The following is a 15000-nucleotide window of genomic DNA, read 5'->3' on the forward strand; positions in this document are numbered from 1 at the left end:
CACCCCTGAGTTAAAATGTTCAAATTGGGCCCAAAGTGTCAATATTTTGTGTGGCCACCATTATTTTCCAGCACTACCTTAACCCTCATGGGCATGGAGTTCACCAGAGCTTCACAGGTTGCCACTGGAATCCTCTTCCCCTCATTCATGACAACATCACGGAGCTGGTGGATACTGGAGACCTTGCGCTCCTCCATCTCCTGTTTTAAGAAGCCCCAAAGATGCTCAATAGGGTTTAGGTCTGGGGACATGCTTGGCCAGTCCATAACCTTTACCCTCAGCTTCTTTAGCAAGCCACCGGTCGTTAGGAGGTGTGTTTGGGGTCGTTATCATGCTGCAATACTGCCCTGCGGCCCAGTTTACGAAGGGAGGGGATCATGTTCTGCTTCAGTATGGCACAGTACATGTTGGTATTCAATGAACTGTAGATCCCCAGTGCTGGCAGCACTCATGCAGCCCCAGACCATGACACTCCAACCACCATGCTTGACTATAGGCAATACACACTTGTCTTTGTACTCCTCACCTGGTTGCTACCACACACTCTTAACACCATCTGAACCAAATAAGTTTATCTTGGTCTCATCAGACCACAGGACATGGTTGCAGTGATCCATGTCCGTAGTCTGCTTGTCTTCAGCAAACTATTTGTGGGCTTTATTTTGCATCATCTTTAGAATAGGCTTCCTTCTCGGACGACAGCCATGCAGACCAGTATGATGCAGAGTGCGGCGTATGGTCTGAGCACTGACAGGTTGACCCCCCACCCCTTCAAGCCCTGCAGCAATGCTGGCAGCACTCATACGTCAATTTTCCAAAGCCAACCTCTTGGTATGACGCTGAAAACGTGCATTCAACCTTCGTAAACTGGGCTACAGGGCAGTATTGCAACATGATAACGACCCCAAACACACCTCCAAGACGACCAGTGGCTTGCTAAAGAAGCTGAGGGTAAAGGTGATGGACTGGCCAAGCATGTCCCCAGACCTAAACCCTATTGAGCATCTTTGGGGCTTCTTAAAACGGGAGATGGAGGAGCGCAAGGTCTCTAATATCGACCAGCTCCGTGATGTTGTCATGAATGAGTTCGAAGAGGATTCCAGTGGGAACCTGTGAAGCTCTGGTGAAGTCCATGCCCAAGAGGGTTAAGGTAGTGCTGGAAAATAATGGTGGCCACACAAAATATTGACACTTTGGGCCCAATTTGGACATTTTTTCTTAGGGGTGTACTCACTTTTGTTGCCTTCAGTTTAGACATTAATGGCTGTGTGTCGAGTTATTTTGAGGCGACAGTAAAATTACACTGTTATACAAGCTGTACACTGACTACTTTACATTGTATCAAAGTGTCATTTCTTCAGTGTTGTCCCATGGAAAGATATAATGAAATATTTGAAGAAATATGAGGGGTGTACTCACTTTTGTGAGATACTGTATATACAAAAGGCTCATTCTAAATTTAAATAAAAGAAACAACCATTATTTTCCAGTGATTTTACACTAATTTAAATATTATGAATTTTATACTCCACTCCATTTCTACCAAGTCTGTTTTGGTAAAATGCCAATTCCCTTTACAGACTGCAAATCAAATCAAATCAGTTTTATATGTTTTGCCCAATATCACAAATAGACATTTGCCTCAGCGGGCTTTACATTCCATACAGTATGAAACCCTCTGCCCTTAGACCCTTAGCTCGCCTGAAAAAAAAACTCCCAGTAAAAAACCCTTTATCGGGATTTAAAAAATTTGAAAATCTCAGGGAGAGTTGACAGAGTAAGGGATCTTTTAACAGCACATCCACACAGCAAAATCGGCAGTGTTAATTCAACACCTATAGAGTTAAATTCAACACTTTGAAAGTGTGTATATAGGTCCACACCAGATCGAGTAAAAATAACACTTTTAAAAGTGTTAAATACTTTACACTGTGATTGAGTTGAATCAACTCTCTCAATAGTTGAAATTTAACACTGGTCAACACTCACCAGGGTTAAATTTACACAACACTAGTGTGCAGTGTTAAAATCTAACACCCATCAGTGTATTCTTTTTTAACACTGAATAGAGTTGCTCCCATTTAACACCACATCAGATTTAAAATTTAACTCGATATCTAACCCTCTAAAGAGTTGATTTATATATATTTAAAAACACTGTGGGGAGTTATAATCCCTAGTGCTATACATGGTCAAATATTTAGCTTATATTATTACTTCTAAATCACATTATATTCCTACAGTACGGTATTATTATAAGGAAGAAAAAAACAATGCAAAAAGTTTGTATTTCAAAATAAATTGTATTTTCAAGTACACCACATTTAACACAGCATTGGCTTTAACATGTTTCACAGCTGCCAGCCTCAATAGCACAGGTCACAATATGGCAATATGTACATTTTTTTCATCCATCTCATTAGAGTACTGTTCCTCATAGGGTCACACAATATGGCAATGTGGCACAATGTATACTTTTTCATCTATCCCATTAGAAAACTGTTTATCATAGGGTCTATAATAAATCAACTTATCAACAGAAATAACAGAAAATGAATCATTCCTCTCCTGGATACAGTAGGCATTAAGGTGCTCATCAAAATAAAGGGTATCAACTGTGCCAGTCAAAATGAAAGCTTGATCGTCATTTATAATGATACGGTTGATCTTTCCAAAAACAGGCATTTCCATATTTGTTGAAATACAAAGAAACATACCAGTTTGATACTCAGTTCCATAGTTCTTCACCCACTTGGTAGTTGACACATCAGAGTATGCATTCAAGTTTAACATTGCAATTAAAGTCTCACCACCTTCCAAATTATCAATTGTTTCCTTCCTTACTGGACCAAACTCAAACCTCTGAAAATTAAAATTCTCCCAGTGATAAGCTAACTGTCTCTGGTGTTGTTTTACCAATGCTTTTGTGATATTTTTGAAATTCTTGACAGATCTTTTAAAGAAGTTATGTTTGGCTTCAAACCTCATACACCATACATGAAGGAGTGGGCCTATTTTACGAATACACCTGGGGTAATGTATCATAAAATGATGCTTCGGAATAAGTCTTCTCTCAGGAAACAAAGATTTGAACAGCTTGTGATGATCATTAATTAAATGCTTCAGATAATATGTCATACCGTTAGTAACAACTGGTGAAAACACTATATTCACAATTTGAATCAAGAGGAGGAGCAAGTTCCAAAAACTGTTATTTCTTTCAACTAAATCACCAAAAATGAGAGGAGTGTTTCGCACAAGGCACCATGACTGAATAGCATTCAAACCAAGATCTTTGCTACCTTCATCCATTTTCAACCCACTGGGCCTGTTTCTTCTCTCATTAAAACCATAGTTGAAACTTTGAATTCTCTGTGATAATGATTCCAAAGATAGATGTTTCTCCTTGACAAGGTATCGAAAGACAAGTTTCAGTTCGTACTGCACTACACCTTCAAGCAAGTCGTGCATGATGTCAACCGCATAGTTATCAGAGATGTGAAAAAAACGCAATGTATTGAGCTCACATGTTTTCTTGACACCAAATGTTGACGCCAAACTAGGATCTTCCTGTAGAGCTGCACAATGTTCTGTATGGATTTCTTTTGTACGAAAAATCAAGCCGGGGTGATCTTCGGTGAAGACAGATTGAAGCTCTTCCTTAGTGGTTAAACAAAATCTACAACAATATGTTGCAGAGAAGGACTCAACATAACCAAACAGCCCGTGTAAACCTAGGTTATCACCTGTTACTTGTATAATGGACCCTAGCAATGGTGAGTCAGAGAAAGGCACTTCTATTCCTTCATTTTCTAGTTTTTTAACATCATCAAGTAGAGGCTTCAGTATTTCACTAAAGCCATACTTTTTCAGGTCTTGTGAATGAAAAAGTGCCACAACATGAATATTCATCAAGACAGAATTGCACTTTGGGGGCAGGTTCCTCAATATAAAGTATATACAACCAAGTTTGTGTATCCCCTTCTTTGACCCTAAAGGATTTGCGGTCTCGAAATCATCATAATACAGTTGAATCTGTAAAGCATGTTTTTCCTGGCAAAACAATGCATTTGTTTTGAAGTATGAACCATCACATATATCTTTAAAAATACCTTCTTCCTGTTGTTTGTCCTGCAGGAAACTTTTGCACAATTCACTGTTTATGAACATAGACTTCAAGGTTCCTAAGATGGGTACATACACAAATTTATCCGTTACAGGGATCTGATTGTAAACTCCTGTTGTTCGATCTCTACGTACATCGAATCGCACCCCAAGAACATATTCAACAGGCTCAACTATTTCCCACTTTTCCTTAAAGAACTTCTGTCGTTTGGCTCCTGTATTTAAGACTGCGAAAGGATTTGGTAGTTGTTCAAAACAACTTTCCACCTTCTTTTCAAAATCTGTGCCTTGAATTTCTGAAGCAGTACAGTTGAGAACTGCATCTCTTGCTTGCCTGTGAATGTCATTTACAAGCTCTTCCATTGACCCTACCATTGCTTGTACAGTGCTCTCAGCAACACCCGATGATTGCAACTGTGCTACAACAGAACCACACATGTTTAACAAATCATGCTTATCAACAGAGACCTGGGTGGCTACTGGAGTTACTGTACAGACTGAATGAGAAGTTGAAGGCACATCATCTTCTATGTGCATGTCCACATTGTCAGTAGTATTTGTTGAAACAGTGTCCCGGTGCAAACGAATAAGGTGTTTCTTGAACCCTGAATAAGTGCAAAATAATGAAGAACAACCCGGCTGTCCACATTTCAAACGTAACGTCTTTCCTGGATATAATCCATGGTGAAATCTCAAATGCTGACAAAGCAATACAGAACTTCTGTGGTGTACCTTACAGATAAAACAAATCAACATATTTGCACCCAAGGATGTGTATCACCTCAAATCTGTGTATTCAGCAGTCTTGCTCTGAGCTCCTTCACACGGGGAGTTTCCTTGGTACTTCCCACATCAATGTTGAACACAGTGGTTTGGATGAAGGTATAGAAGCTGTTGAGGGATTCATGGTAGTTCACGCTGAAGATGAAGTGTGCCTTGAAGAGTTCATCGAAAGCTGCCAGGGATGTCTGCGCCTTGCATGGGATGGCCTTGTGGTCAACAATGACATAGAATCTTTGGATGTTGTTCTTCTGTTCACCGACACACAGGAGGAAAGGCTGTCCTGGTTCCAAACTCCCAAGGAAGGTCTCAACACTGACTCCAATCTGCAAAAACAAAGAGGAACAAGGAAACATTTTAATGACCTGCTACACTGCTAAAAACATATGCAGCCCATGCACAAGTGGCACAGACGAACTTGCTTACCGTCAGATATCTCACAAGATGTTCGACAGCTTGATATGAGCTTATTCTAGGACCCTTCTTGTGTCCTTTTGCAGTGGGGGGAAGTAGGTGAAGCAGCAGTAGTATGCTTGACAGGTCACTGTCCCAGTCTAGGGGGAAAGAAGAAGAAAGTAGAAGATTGTCAGAAAGATTTACATCTGAAAACAACCTTAAATAAAACCAGATTATGCAACATACATTATTTGGAGCATTCAGGTAAGTAATTAAATGTTTTAAAAGAGATAATGAACCATGCTTACCAGACCCATCGGAGCTTTGATTTCCAGACAAGAGGTCTTTGACGAACTCTTTAGAATTCTTGGAGTCTGCCAGGATCCTAGGTTTGAAGTAGGTGGGCCATTTTGCCAAAAATCTGCCAGAAGCATCCTCTCCAAACATCATGGTGAAGTCTTGATCAATCTACAGAAGAAACACTTTAAGTCCTTGCAACCTCTCATAGACATAGGAAACTATTCACAAACTAAATGTCAGTATTTTTACGCTTGTTTAAATAAAAGTGTAATCCTCCAGTTATCATTGTTCACTTTAAAATGAATTAAACAATGGTATGTCTTTCCTACCAAGCCAGGGGTATCGAGGAAACGTGGGAAAACATCCAGGACTGTGGAGGAGTTTCGCTGGTCTTGAACCAGTGTCTGGCGGTATTGAAAGGTTGCCCTCATCTTCTCTTTGACAATTGTTGCATCAGTCGTGTGCTTCAATAAAGAGATCGCCTCGCGGCATTCCTCGCCAAACAGTTGCTTGTCAGTTAGTAGAAAATCCCTCTTGCTCTTTGGACCATCTTGATATGTAGCGGTGGTTGAGCATCTCCGGGACTGGACTGCAGAGCTGCGTTGGACTGTCTTTATCCTCCATGCCAAATAGCCAGACCCGCTGTCTGCATCATAGTAGTGCTCCTGTAAAATCCCAAAAGAACAAAGATAAACATAACTGATGTATCACAGCATTACAGGGCAAATTCAGAATAACCTCCCTATATCAATTTATTATATGCCATTAATTTCCAAACTTACATATCCATTTTTTGAGTAAGGATCCTTGAGGTAGGGAAATAGAGTAATGATGCCAAGAGCATATTTAGTTCGCACATAGGTTGGTGGGAGCCTCCTTTAAAAGAAGAAAATATATTATTTTTCAAGCTTTAAATTAGTAGTAAAGTATTGAATCAGTGTTAGTGTCATTATAATTAATCAAAATATCTTAAATGTCAAACTAAAATAAGAATATGAGAGAACAAAGCACAATAAAGCAGAGGTTAAACTCAAAAGTAGACTTTCAATACAAACAAATGATGTGTGTAATCATGTCAACTGTTAGTCCTGTGCTTATTTCTTTTTTGATACCATGTCCTTTTGTTTACAGCTCCCTTTTGTTACTATCTCACTGATCATATTTTCGCCTGTCAGTCCTGTGATTGAACTACCAGCTATTAACAACCTCTAACATGCAGTTTTAGTTGTTCAGGGATGTGTTCCCATTGAATAGGTTTTGCTGTAGAGATTACTTTTTGTAATCTTTTGCTTCAGTTTTATTTTCTCTCACAATTTTTTTGTTTGTTTGATTATTCTGACACAAATTTGTTTTGTATAGAAAAGCCAACTTTATTATATTACTGAAATAGGAGACCACAATAATTAAATAGCTTTTAACTATGGAACAAGGTTATTTGAGGAAAACATCCATTATTGTTTCTAAAATGTACACCTACATCCTCTAAACATATATTATTTGTAGAGACATGATGAGCACTAGAGAGATCATGACATGCTTACCCATGAACTTCAACCATGTCAGCCACCAGTAGGTTTACCATCTGTCGCCGTGTACCTTCCGTCAATGTCTTTGTTTTGTTATATTCATGCAACACCTTTTCTCCCCCTGGCTTGGACTGAAGTATATCTCTCACCATCTAAAGACAAAGAAACAAATACATTTTAATTTTAACCTCCCCTGCAACAAGACCACAGTACAATGTCTATGATTAGTTAATACATAAAAAAAAATTAATTTATATACCGCCTCTGCTGATTCCTGATCGGCGTGGGTCCTTTTCACTCCACTACCTTTCTCAAGAATGATTGTTGCATCAGATGAATCTGAAGGCACAGAGGATGAGGTGTCTGACACAAGCGACTCCGATGAAACGTCTAATTGATCTTGATGAAGCACAACTGCAAGACAGTTAAAAGAAATACACACACAACTGAATAAAAATTTTGTTTGAGGCCCCCTAACAAATTCTTTGGCTTTTCAGCCAAACTGTAACTAAAAAGTCCCAACAGGTTAGCTGACTGAAACAAACATACCGTCACAATACATACTATTACAGTACATCTGGTTACTGATCCTTATTTTTCCCTAACAAGACTAAATCTTACCTGTAGACTTTTCTGTAGAAACATTGAATGTAAGGTCCCCTGCTTGTAAAAGGTCCTCAAAAACATCTGCATCCACCTCTGTCCCTGATTCATCTGTTAAGTGTAACTCAGTCTGTAGTGGAAGACCTAACTTTCCTATTACTGAGAGAATATCAGATTTAGAAAAATGGTCCTTTGTATGCTTCTTTTATTGACACTTTTTTATCATTAATTATTAATCAATAATCAAATGGCTTTTAACTATGGAACAAGGGTCTATGACATGTACACAACTTATTCCTTGTTGTTTCTAAAATGGACACCAACAGTCTCAAAATATATTAGTAGAGACATTTGTTTTTTCTTATTCTACATTTTAGATATATTACCAATTGCATTTTAACTTGTCCATAAGACACAATTGGTCAGCATAATAAACAACAATTGATGGATGGGGCAATGTAACCAAATTAAAATCAAATCACATTGTAGCATGAACTAACATTTTAGCAACTTATTAGTTTACTCCAACAATCAGGGCTGTGTGAAAAAAGTAGTACCAACCTTTCTGAAGAAACGAGCTGAAGTCTTCATAGCCTTCTTCAGTCTCTGCCACCTTAACGTACTTCTGACTGCCACCAAATCTCACCTTGACCAACATTATGTCCTTAAAAACAAAGTACATTCATGAATAGTCCACACCTGTTTCAGTCAAATTTTCTTTTTTTGTTGCCTTTATTATGCCACTGGGTAGCAACAGTCAATGTCGTTTTTCTAGCTTAGCCAGTAAACAGACTTGACTGTGCACACGCTAGCTTGTATGGCCACATGGCGGCCCTGCTAACAGTCCTCGATGCACGTATTCTCTAATTAGCATATTTATACATGGAAATGGATGAAATCACTAACCCAGTACATAACAATGTCAATAAACTCACTGTACATGTGTTTTTAAATACCTTGACTTCATAGTTTGAACAGAAAACAACTAAAGTGCAGCGAGCAGAGTGGAAACGTAGCTTACCGCGAGGAGTCCCGACCCAAAGAGGAAGTGAAGCGAACGGAAGCGCGACAAGTGCCGTAAAATAAAAGGCGCTCGATACTTAAGCGATAACCCCCATCATTTTCCTGTATTTAAAAGTATCTAACCTTTACATGAACCCCAATATACTTAATTAAACAATTTAATAAAAACGTTCGGTCGACATATCAGCAAAAATAAGAAGAATATGGAGGAAATATGATAGCGGAAATCCTAACCAGCCACCTTCAAAATAAAGGTCTGAGCTACCAGAGCACATAATCCTTCCAACATGTAGGTTACATGCCGGTTCATGAACTAAATAATACAATAAATAAAGCGCAACGAGTCACAACATCACATTACTGTACTAAACTTATTGTTGATGATAGTTTAAGTGGTCCGTGATACAATCCAATACTATGGAGTGGCAAACAAGCATCTAACTTGCTCTAAAACCAAATTGACTGTTGTGCGCATTGCCGAATCAGTGTGTTGCTGTCTGATACTTTTCTTAATAAGATAGGGGCCGTGTCCACCTAACGCCTTTCTCCGAGCACACAAGCCTTTTTTCAATAGATTCCCAATGAGACGCGGCTGCCTCACTGTATAATGTTGCTGCGTTGTTAGCTAAGCATGGTTTGCTGATGCTAGCCAATCAATACTGATGGTTAACCTTAGCTTCTTGTAAAACATAGTAATACACATGATTGGGTATACATTTGAATTAAATATACATATTTGCTTAGACATACTTACACATGGATGTTCCTAGCCACAGTTTGAGGGATGTCTGATAATTTTCCAGTCCAAAGAAAAGAGTGTGTCTGGAACTTTATAGGTCCATGGTCTGGAATAGACTCCCGCCTCTTTCAGACAACCACCAACGGTTTGACTTCTGGAGTAACACTAGCTATATTTTGAAATCAACACTGTAGAGTGTTTTGCAAAATATGAAATTTGACTCCCTGTATTAACACCAACTCTTTTAGAAGAATAACTCTCATGTAGTTAAATTACACTAAACCAGTGTTGAAACAACTCTATATGTTTTACACTCCACTCCAACACTGAATATCTAACACTTTGGATTTTGCTGTGCACCCATGCGATTAATAATACACTAATTAAAACATAATTGTGTGAGTATTATATTCAATTTCTACCAAGTCTGTTTTGGTAAAATGCCAATTCCCTTTCCCTTTACATACTGCACCATTTACAGCACATCCACATCCACCCAGCAGCCAGTGAGTCAGTAGATGTGTGTCTCACCTCCGGGTAGTTCGGCCGGCCCACAGCTCTCTCTCTCTGGGTCGATATCGGCCACCCACAGGGTCTTGGTGCAGCCTTTCCACAGCCCGTAGTGCGCCGTTAGACACGTCTGGGAAATAAAGGTCAAAAAGGTTTTTTAGAAAAGACAAGATTATGAGTCATATTTATGTGTTTAAATATATCAGGGTATAGATATCAAACAGTGGTTCATTTCTAACATGGTTTTACTGTGTAGTTCTTGTTTTTCTTGTACAGGTAGACAAGATACAATATCAGAGTCAACAGTGAAAATGCATCATATGAATTAAAGGTAGAGTCAGTGATTCTGGAGAATGCTTGTTGTCAAAAGTCTTTTTTCCCGTAGTGGGCCGTTAGACAGGTCTGTGAAATTTTGAAAAGACAAGGTTTTGAGTAATATTTGTACCTTTTCCATCTATCATAAGGTTTAGCTTTAGACAGCAAGCAAGCAGGACTTCATTTCTAACATGATTTTACTGAGTAGTTGTGTTTTTTACTGTTAAAAGGTGAAAATATCTGAGACAATGGTCGAGTAAGCGATTATGGAGAGTGCTAGTTGTCAACACACTTTTTGTAGAAAATCAGTGCATATCTCCTAACGATCCGCTACCTGCATCTACTTTGAGTGTGAAAAAAACATTGTTTAAGTCATAAAAAGTTAATTTTTTTTGTAAGTATGTCACCTGGTTGTTATAGAAACTCTTGGGCGGTGCCAGCTCCACCCAGAACTCTGTCCCCACGCCGAGGACAGTCAGAACCACGCCCACTATGGCCACGAAGAACGCCAGCTTGATCTGAGACACGACAGAGAGGATAAGACAAGACAAGATAAGATAAGATAAGATAAGACAAGATAAGATAAGATAAGATAAGATAAGATAGCCTAGCCTCTATTGTCATTGTACAGTCACCTAGAGTTTAGGGTTTGGGAATATGGATTTAATGATGTCATGAAAGTCCTAACCATTTAAGTTTGGATGCATTTCAGAAAGCCCTTACTGAAAACTTGCAGATTACTCTATTGGTTATGTAACTTTTCATGTCCTAAAAGGTTAAAGATGGCATCATCATCCACTGCCTCAAGTCTTTCCACAATATCAAGTGATTAGGTGAAGATGTATTTAGTTATTCATTCTATAGTACTTCTTCTTCATCTTCTAATGGCAGTGCACATGTAGATAAAAAAAAAGACAAATTCTAAGCTTAGAATAAACCAAACTTGTATTGTCAAGCTAAATATCAAATCCTACCTTCCCCTCCTGCGCCTCACTTATAGAATGTCCCGTTGACGTCACCCTGCGGCGTTTCCCTCCAAACGTGCTTCGGCCGGACATCATGCCCTGCAGCGAGGCGGGACCCTGCACAGGACCCCCGCCGGGCGCTACCACTCCTACCGTCGCCGGGCCCGTACGCCCCTCCTCATCCGTCACCAGAAAGGTAGACCACATTGTGACGAAAACTAGGGAAAAAAGCAACTAAGACTTGGGCTAATTGGGATACCGTTTGGAACCTCCAAAAAAGCGCTATTTAAAACCTTTCAATTATTATTATTATTATTTTTATAGTGTTGGTGGGGAAAGTAAAATGTAGAAAATGTGGAAAAAAGGTTGTTTATTGTCAAAAAAATCACTTGATACGATATGTTAAAGTGGCAAAGAGGGACTTTCAGTTTGTGTTGACTCTAGCGCCCTCCTTTGGACTAAAAAAGTATCCAACAGAAATGTAGAAGAGGTAGAAAGATAGACCTAAGACCCAAAATGTCTCCTTGGTGAGGCTGACCAAACAATATGTCCGAAAAGCTTCAGCAGGAAATGGCAGGTGTCAGCCTTCCCTTGATAGAAAGACCAGGATAAAATGGCGGCTTAGATGACGTATGTAAAACTGATAAATGAACCATTGTGCAAAGACGAAAACGAGAGAGAATATGTGTTTAAAGGTGCTATCGCAAAGGGTGTGTAGAGGTAGGAGTCAGGAGGAGAGGATGGAGTGATGATTCCTAGAGATGACAAAAGAGAGAGAGAGAAAGTCAAAGTTACTATGAGAGACACTTATATACAGCTCTGAAAAAAATGAAGAGACCACTCCAAATGTTCAGTGTCTCTTGTTTTACTCTTTAGAGGCATATGTTTGAGTAAAATTAATATTTTTATTTTATAATATAAACTACTGACAACATTTCTACCAAATTCACAATAAAAAATATTGTCATTTAGAGCATTTTCAATAAGTAATGTAGAGATGAAGATTTAATAAAAATCTAGACTGGTCTCTTAATTTTTGCTGGGGCTGTATATACAGTACATGATCACCTGTACACAAGTTATGACCTTTTGCACAAATCGAATTGACTTTGCCCATGCACAGTTTGTATAGAACTGAAATGTATAGACGGAGGAAGTATGCAGGTGTAGAATAGCTGAATGTTGCTCGTTTCATGGTATGAAAAATAAACACAAAATAATTTATAATGGTAAACAGATCGAGATACATGAATAATGGTTCACAGATTGCATCGAAGCTAGCCGTATTAGCCTTGCTGTTACATGCTACTACCCGGAGGAAATGGGGTATTGTAGGAATGCTAAACAAAGGGTATGTAAACAAAAGGGGGCCAACCACATAGCAACATGCCTATTTACAGAGCCTAGGCTGTGTATTAACACTGATTCTTCTTCAGCCCACACACAGTATACGGCCAGGCAGTTTGTTAAAGCTAAAGAGTTTTATTTGGCCTTGAATCTCGATAATCTAGTGAACACAGTTTGAGTTTCCCTAAATTTGAGTTTTAATTTTTACTGTGAGAAATACATTTATTATTCATAATCTACATATACATTTCTGATAGAAGAAAAGCACAATCTAAAGAAAGCTTCCTCTAAGTTACCACTGCTGTCTCTTCTGTGTTTCATTCAGAGAAGTATAGTTAAAGCAGGGGTATATGATTTGGGGAGAAAATAGCAGTTGGGATAGAGATTCAAATCCAAATACCTCAACCGCTCCACTTGTTCTCTTTGGTCCCTCCCCTATGGTCCCTCCCTGACACGCTCTACACCAACAACGTCGGTGCAAAACTGAATGGACAGTCCCAACAGCCAATAAGAACGGAGAATTGGAGCCTCGCTCTGATTGGTCAAAGTGTACCGCTCATGTTCACTTTGACCAATCAGAGCGAGGCTATTTTCTCCCCAAATCATATACCCCAGCTTTAATTCACAGTAAATTTTCAAACGGATAAAAAACACTCTGCATACTTCCATCTATTCTGAGCTGCTTTGTGGGAACTTTAACAGCACACAAAGTCTCCACTTGTTCAAGCCCATAACCAATTATCTATTTCGAGACGCTCCGTGCTGAAGGAGTAGTCAGTCAGGCAGATACAGTATACACAGCGCTGATGAATTGATTCCTAAACCCTTTATGTCTCAAGGCCTAGAATGAGACAGCTGTTGTAAAAAATTCCGACAGCGATTGCGGTGACAACAGACGTGACATCGAGCCCTCTCTCTTGTTAGCGAAAAAATTAAACACATCCCGCGGGGGGGAAACACATAAATAACTTTGTCCTCACATCACAACTGTCGCGTTAACAACTACGCAGTAAAACTTTAAGGACTTTTCGTGACATGAGAAACAGATACTGTATCACAGAAACAACACAATGGAGGACGACGATACAATACTCTCTTGATCATTTCAAATCACAATTCAAAAACACTGTTTAGGGGGGTGCTCCGGTGGTTTAGTGGATAGAGCACGGACCATATTGGCTCCGGCCTTCGTTGCAGTGGACGGCGGTTCGAATCCGACCCGTGGACCTTTACTGCAGGTCATCCCCCCTCTCTCTCTCTCTCTCTCTCTCTCTCTGTCTCCCCATTTCAACTCTGTACTATCAAATAAAGCTTGAAAATGCCAAAAAATTATCTTAAAAAAACAACAACAAAAACACTGTGTAGATTAGCATAGATTAGCATAGCCGGCGTAGCTTCCTCCGCTGTCCGACCTGATTTTTAAATATTATAAATGTTTTTAAAACTAGTGAGCTGCGGGGTTGGTTTTGTTGGTGAACATTTGGAAGAAGGAAAAGTAAATTATAATTTAGCACGATAATTTCTTGATTAATTAAAATCTCAACTCAAAACACATCTGTTTACTGGGTAACTGTGGGGTCTTAAATGTATTTTTTTAAATTATAAATGTAATAGTAATAAGGCCTTTTAAAGTATTGAATTTCACCAACAAAGTATTACAAAGGTCTGACATTTTCTGATAGCCCTTTGAAATACTTGGAGAGGTCGTAATGTGACAAATACACACTTTTAGTTTTTTTTTATTCAGAGTATACAAACAGTATATAAATATAAATATATTAATATGAGTTAATAATTAATGTTCTTTATTACAAATACCTTAAAATGCGTCAGAATTTCCATGATATCCTTCCTACTTTTGCAAGTATGGCCTTGATTTTGGCATTACATTTCATTTTTAAGTAGCATTAAAAAGGTATCAAAAAGTCTTAAATTAACTTGGATATCCCTGAGGCGCCCCTGGGTTAGATTAGCATACCCAACATAACTTCCTCCCTGTCGACCCTGGTTTTAAATACTATAAATGCTTTGACTAGTGACCTATGGGATTAGCTCTGTTGGTGGAGATTTAGAAGAAGGAATAATAAAATACAAAATCATGTTTGCAGAGATTTGAAAAAAAAGGTGTCAGGCAACTGTGGCTCAAGTGGTAGAGCGGGTTGGCCAATGATCGAAGGGTTGGTGGTTCGATCCCCGCCCTGGCACTTGTGTCATGGTTGTTGTGTCCTTGGGAAAGACATTTAACCCACCTTGCCTCGTGTGATTGTGTATGACTGCTGTATGTTTGAGGTGGTGGTCGGAGGGGCCGTTGGCGCGTTTAAATGATAAAATAACTCTTCAATTGAATGAGATGTTAATTTCAGGAATAATT

General features: G+C 39.0%; 2 protein-coding genes across 3 annotated transcripts in view; both read right to left on the bottom strand.

Moving 5' to 3' along the window:
* Window positions 1-15000, bottom strand: part of LOC307263727 (voltage-dependent calcium channel gamma-6 subunit-like) — a 23853-nt gene that overhangs the window by 7540 nt on the left and 1313 nt on the right. For both annotated transcript variants that reach the window (XM_080044956.1, XM_080044955.1), the window contains exons 2-4: window positions 11292-12037; window positions 10725-10835; window positions 10024-10132 (exon numbers count right to left, since the gene is read on the bottom strand). In XM_080044956.1, coding sequence (XP_079901082.1) covers window positions 10024-10132; window positions 10725-10835; window positions 11292-11489 — 418 coding nt within the window. In that variant the 5' untranslated portion in view covers window positions 11490-12037. The remainder of the gene's footprint in view (window positions 1-10023; window positions 10133-10724; window positions 10836-11291; window positions 12038-15000) is intronic.
* On the bottom strand, window positions 4766-6032 carry LOC307264012 (uncharacterized protein; the record flags this gene model as incomplete). Its single annotated transcript, XM_080045337.1, has 4 exons — window positions 4766-5231; window positions 5332-5459; window positions 5610-5769; window positions 5931-6032. The coding sequence occupies 4 exons, from the start codon at window positions 6030-6032 to the stop codon at window positions 4908-4910; spliced, it is 714 nt and encodes a 237-aa protein (XP_079901463.1). The 3' UTR covers window positions 4766-4907.

Source organism: Ammodytes marinus (genome assembly GCF_949987685.1).
Source record: "Ammodytes marinus genome assembly, chromosome: 17".
NCBI classification, from domain to species: Eukaryota; Metazoa; Chordata; class Actinopteri; order Uranoscopiformes; family Ammodytidae; genus Ammodytes; species Ammodytes marinus.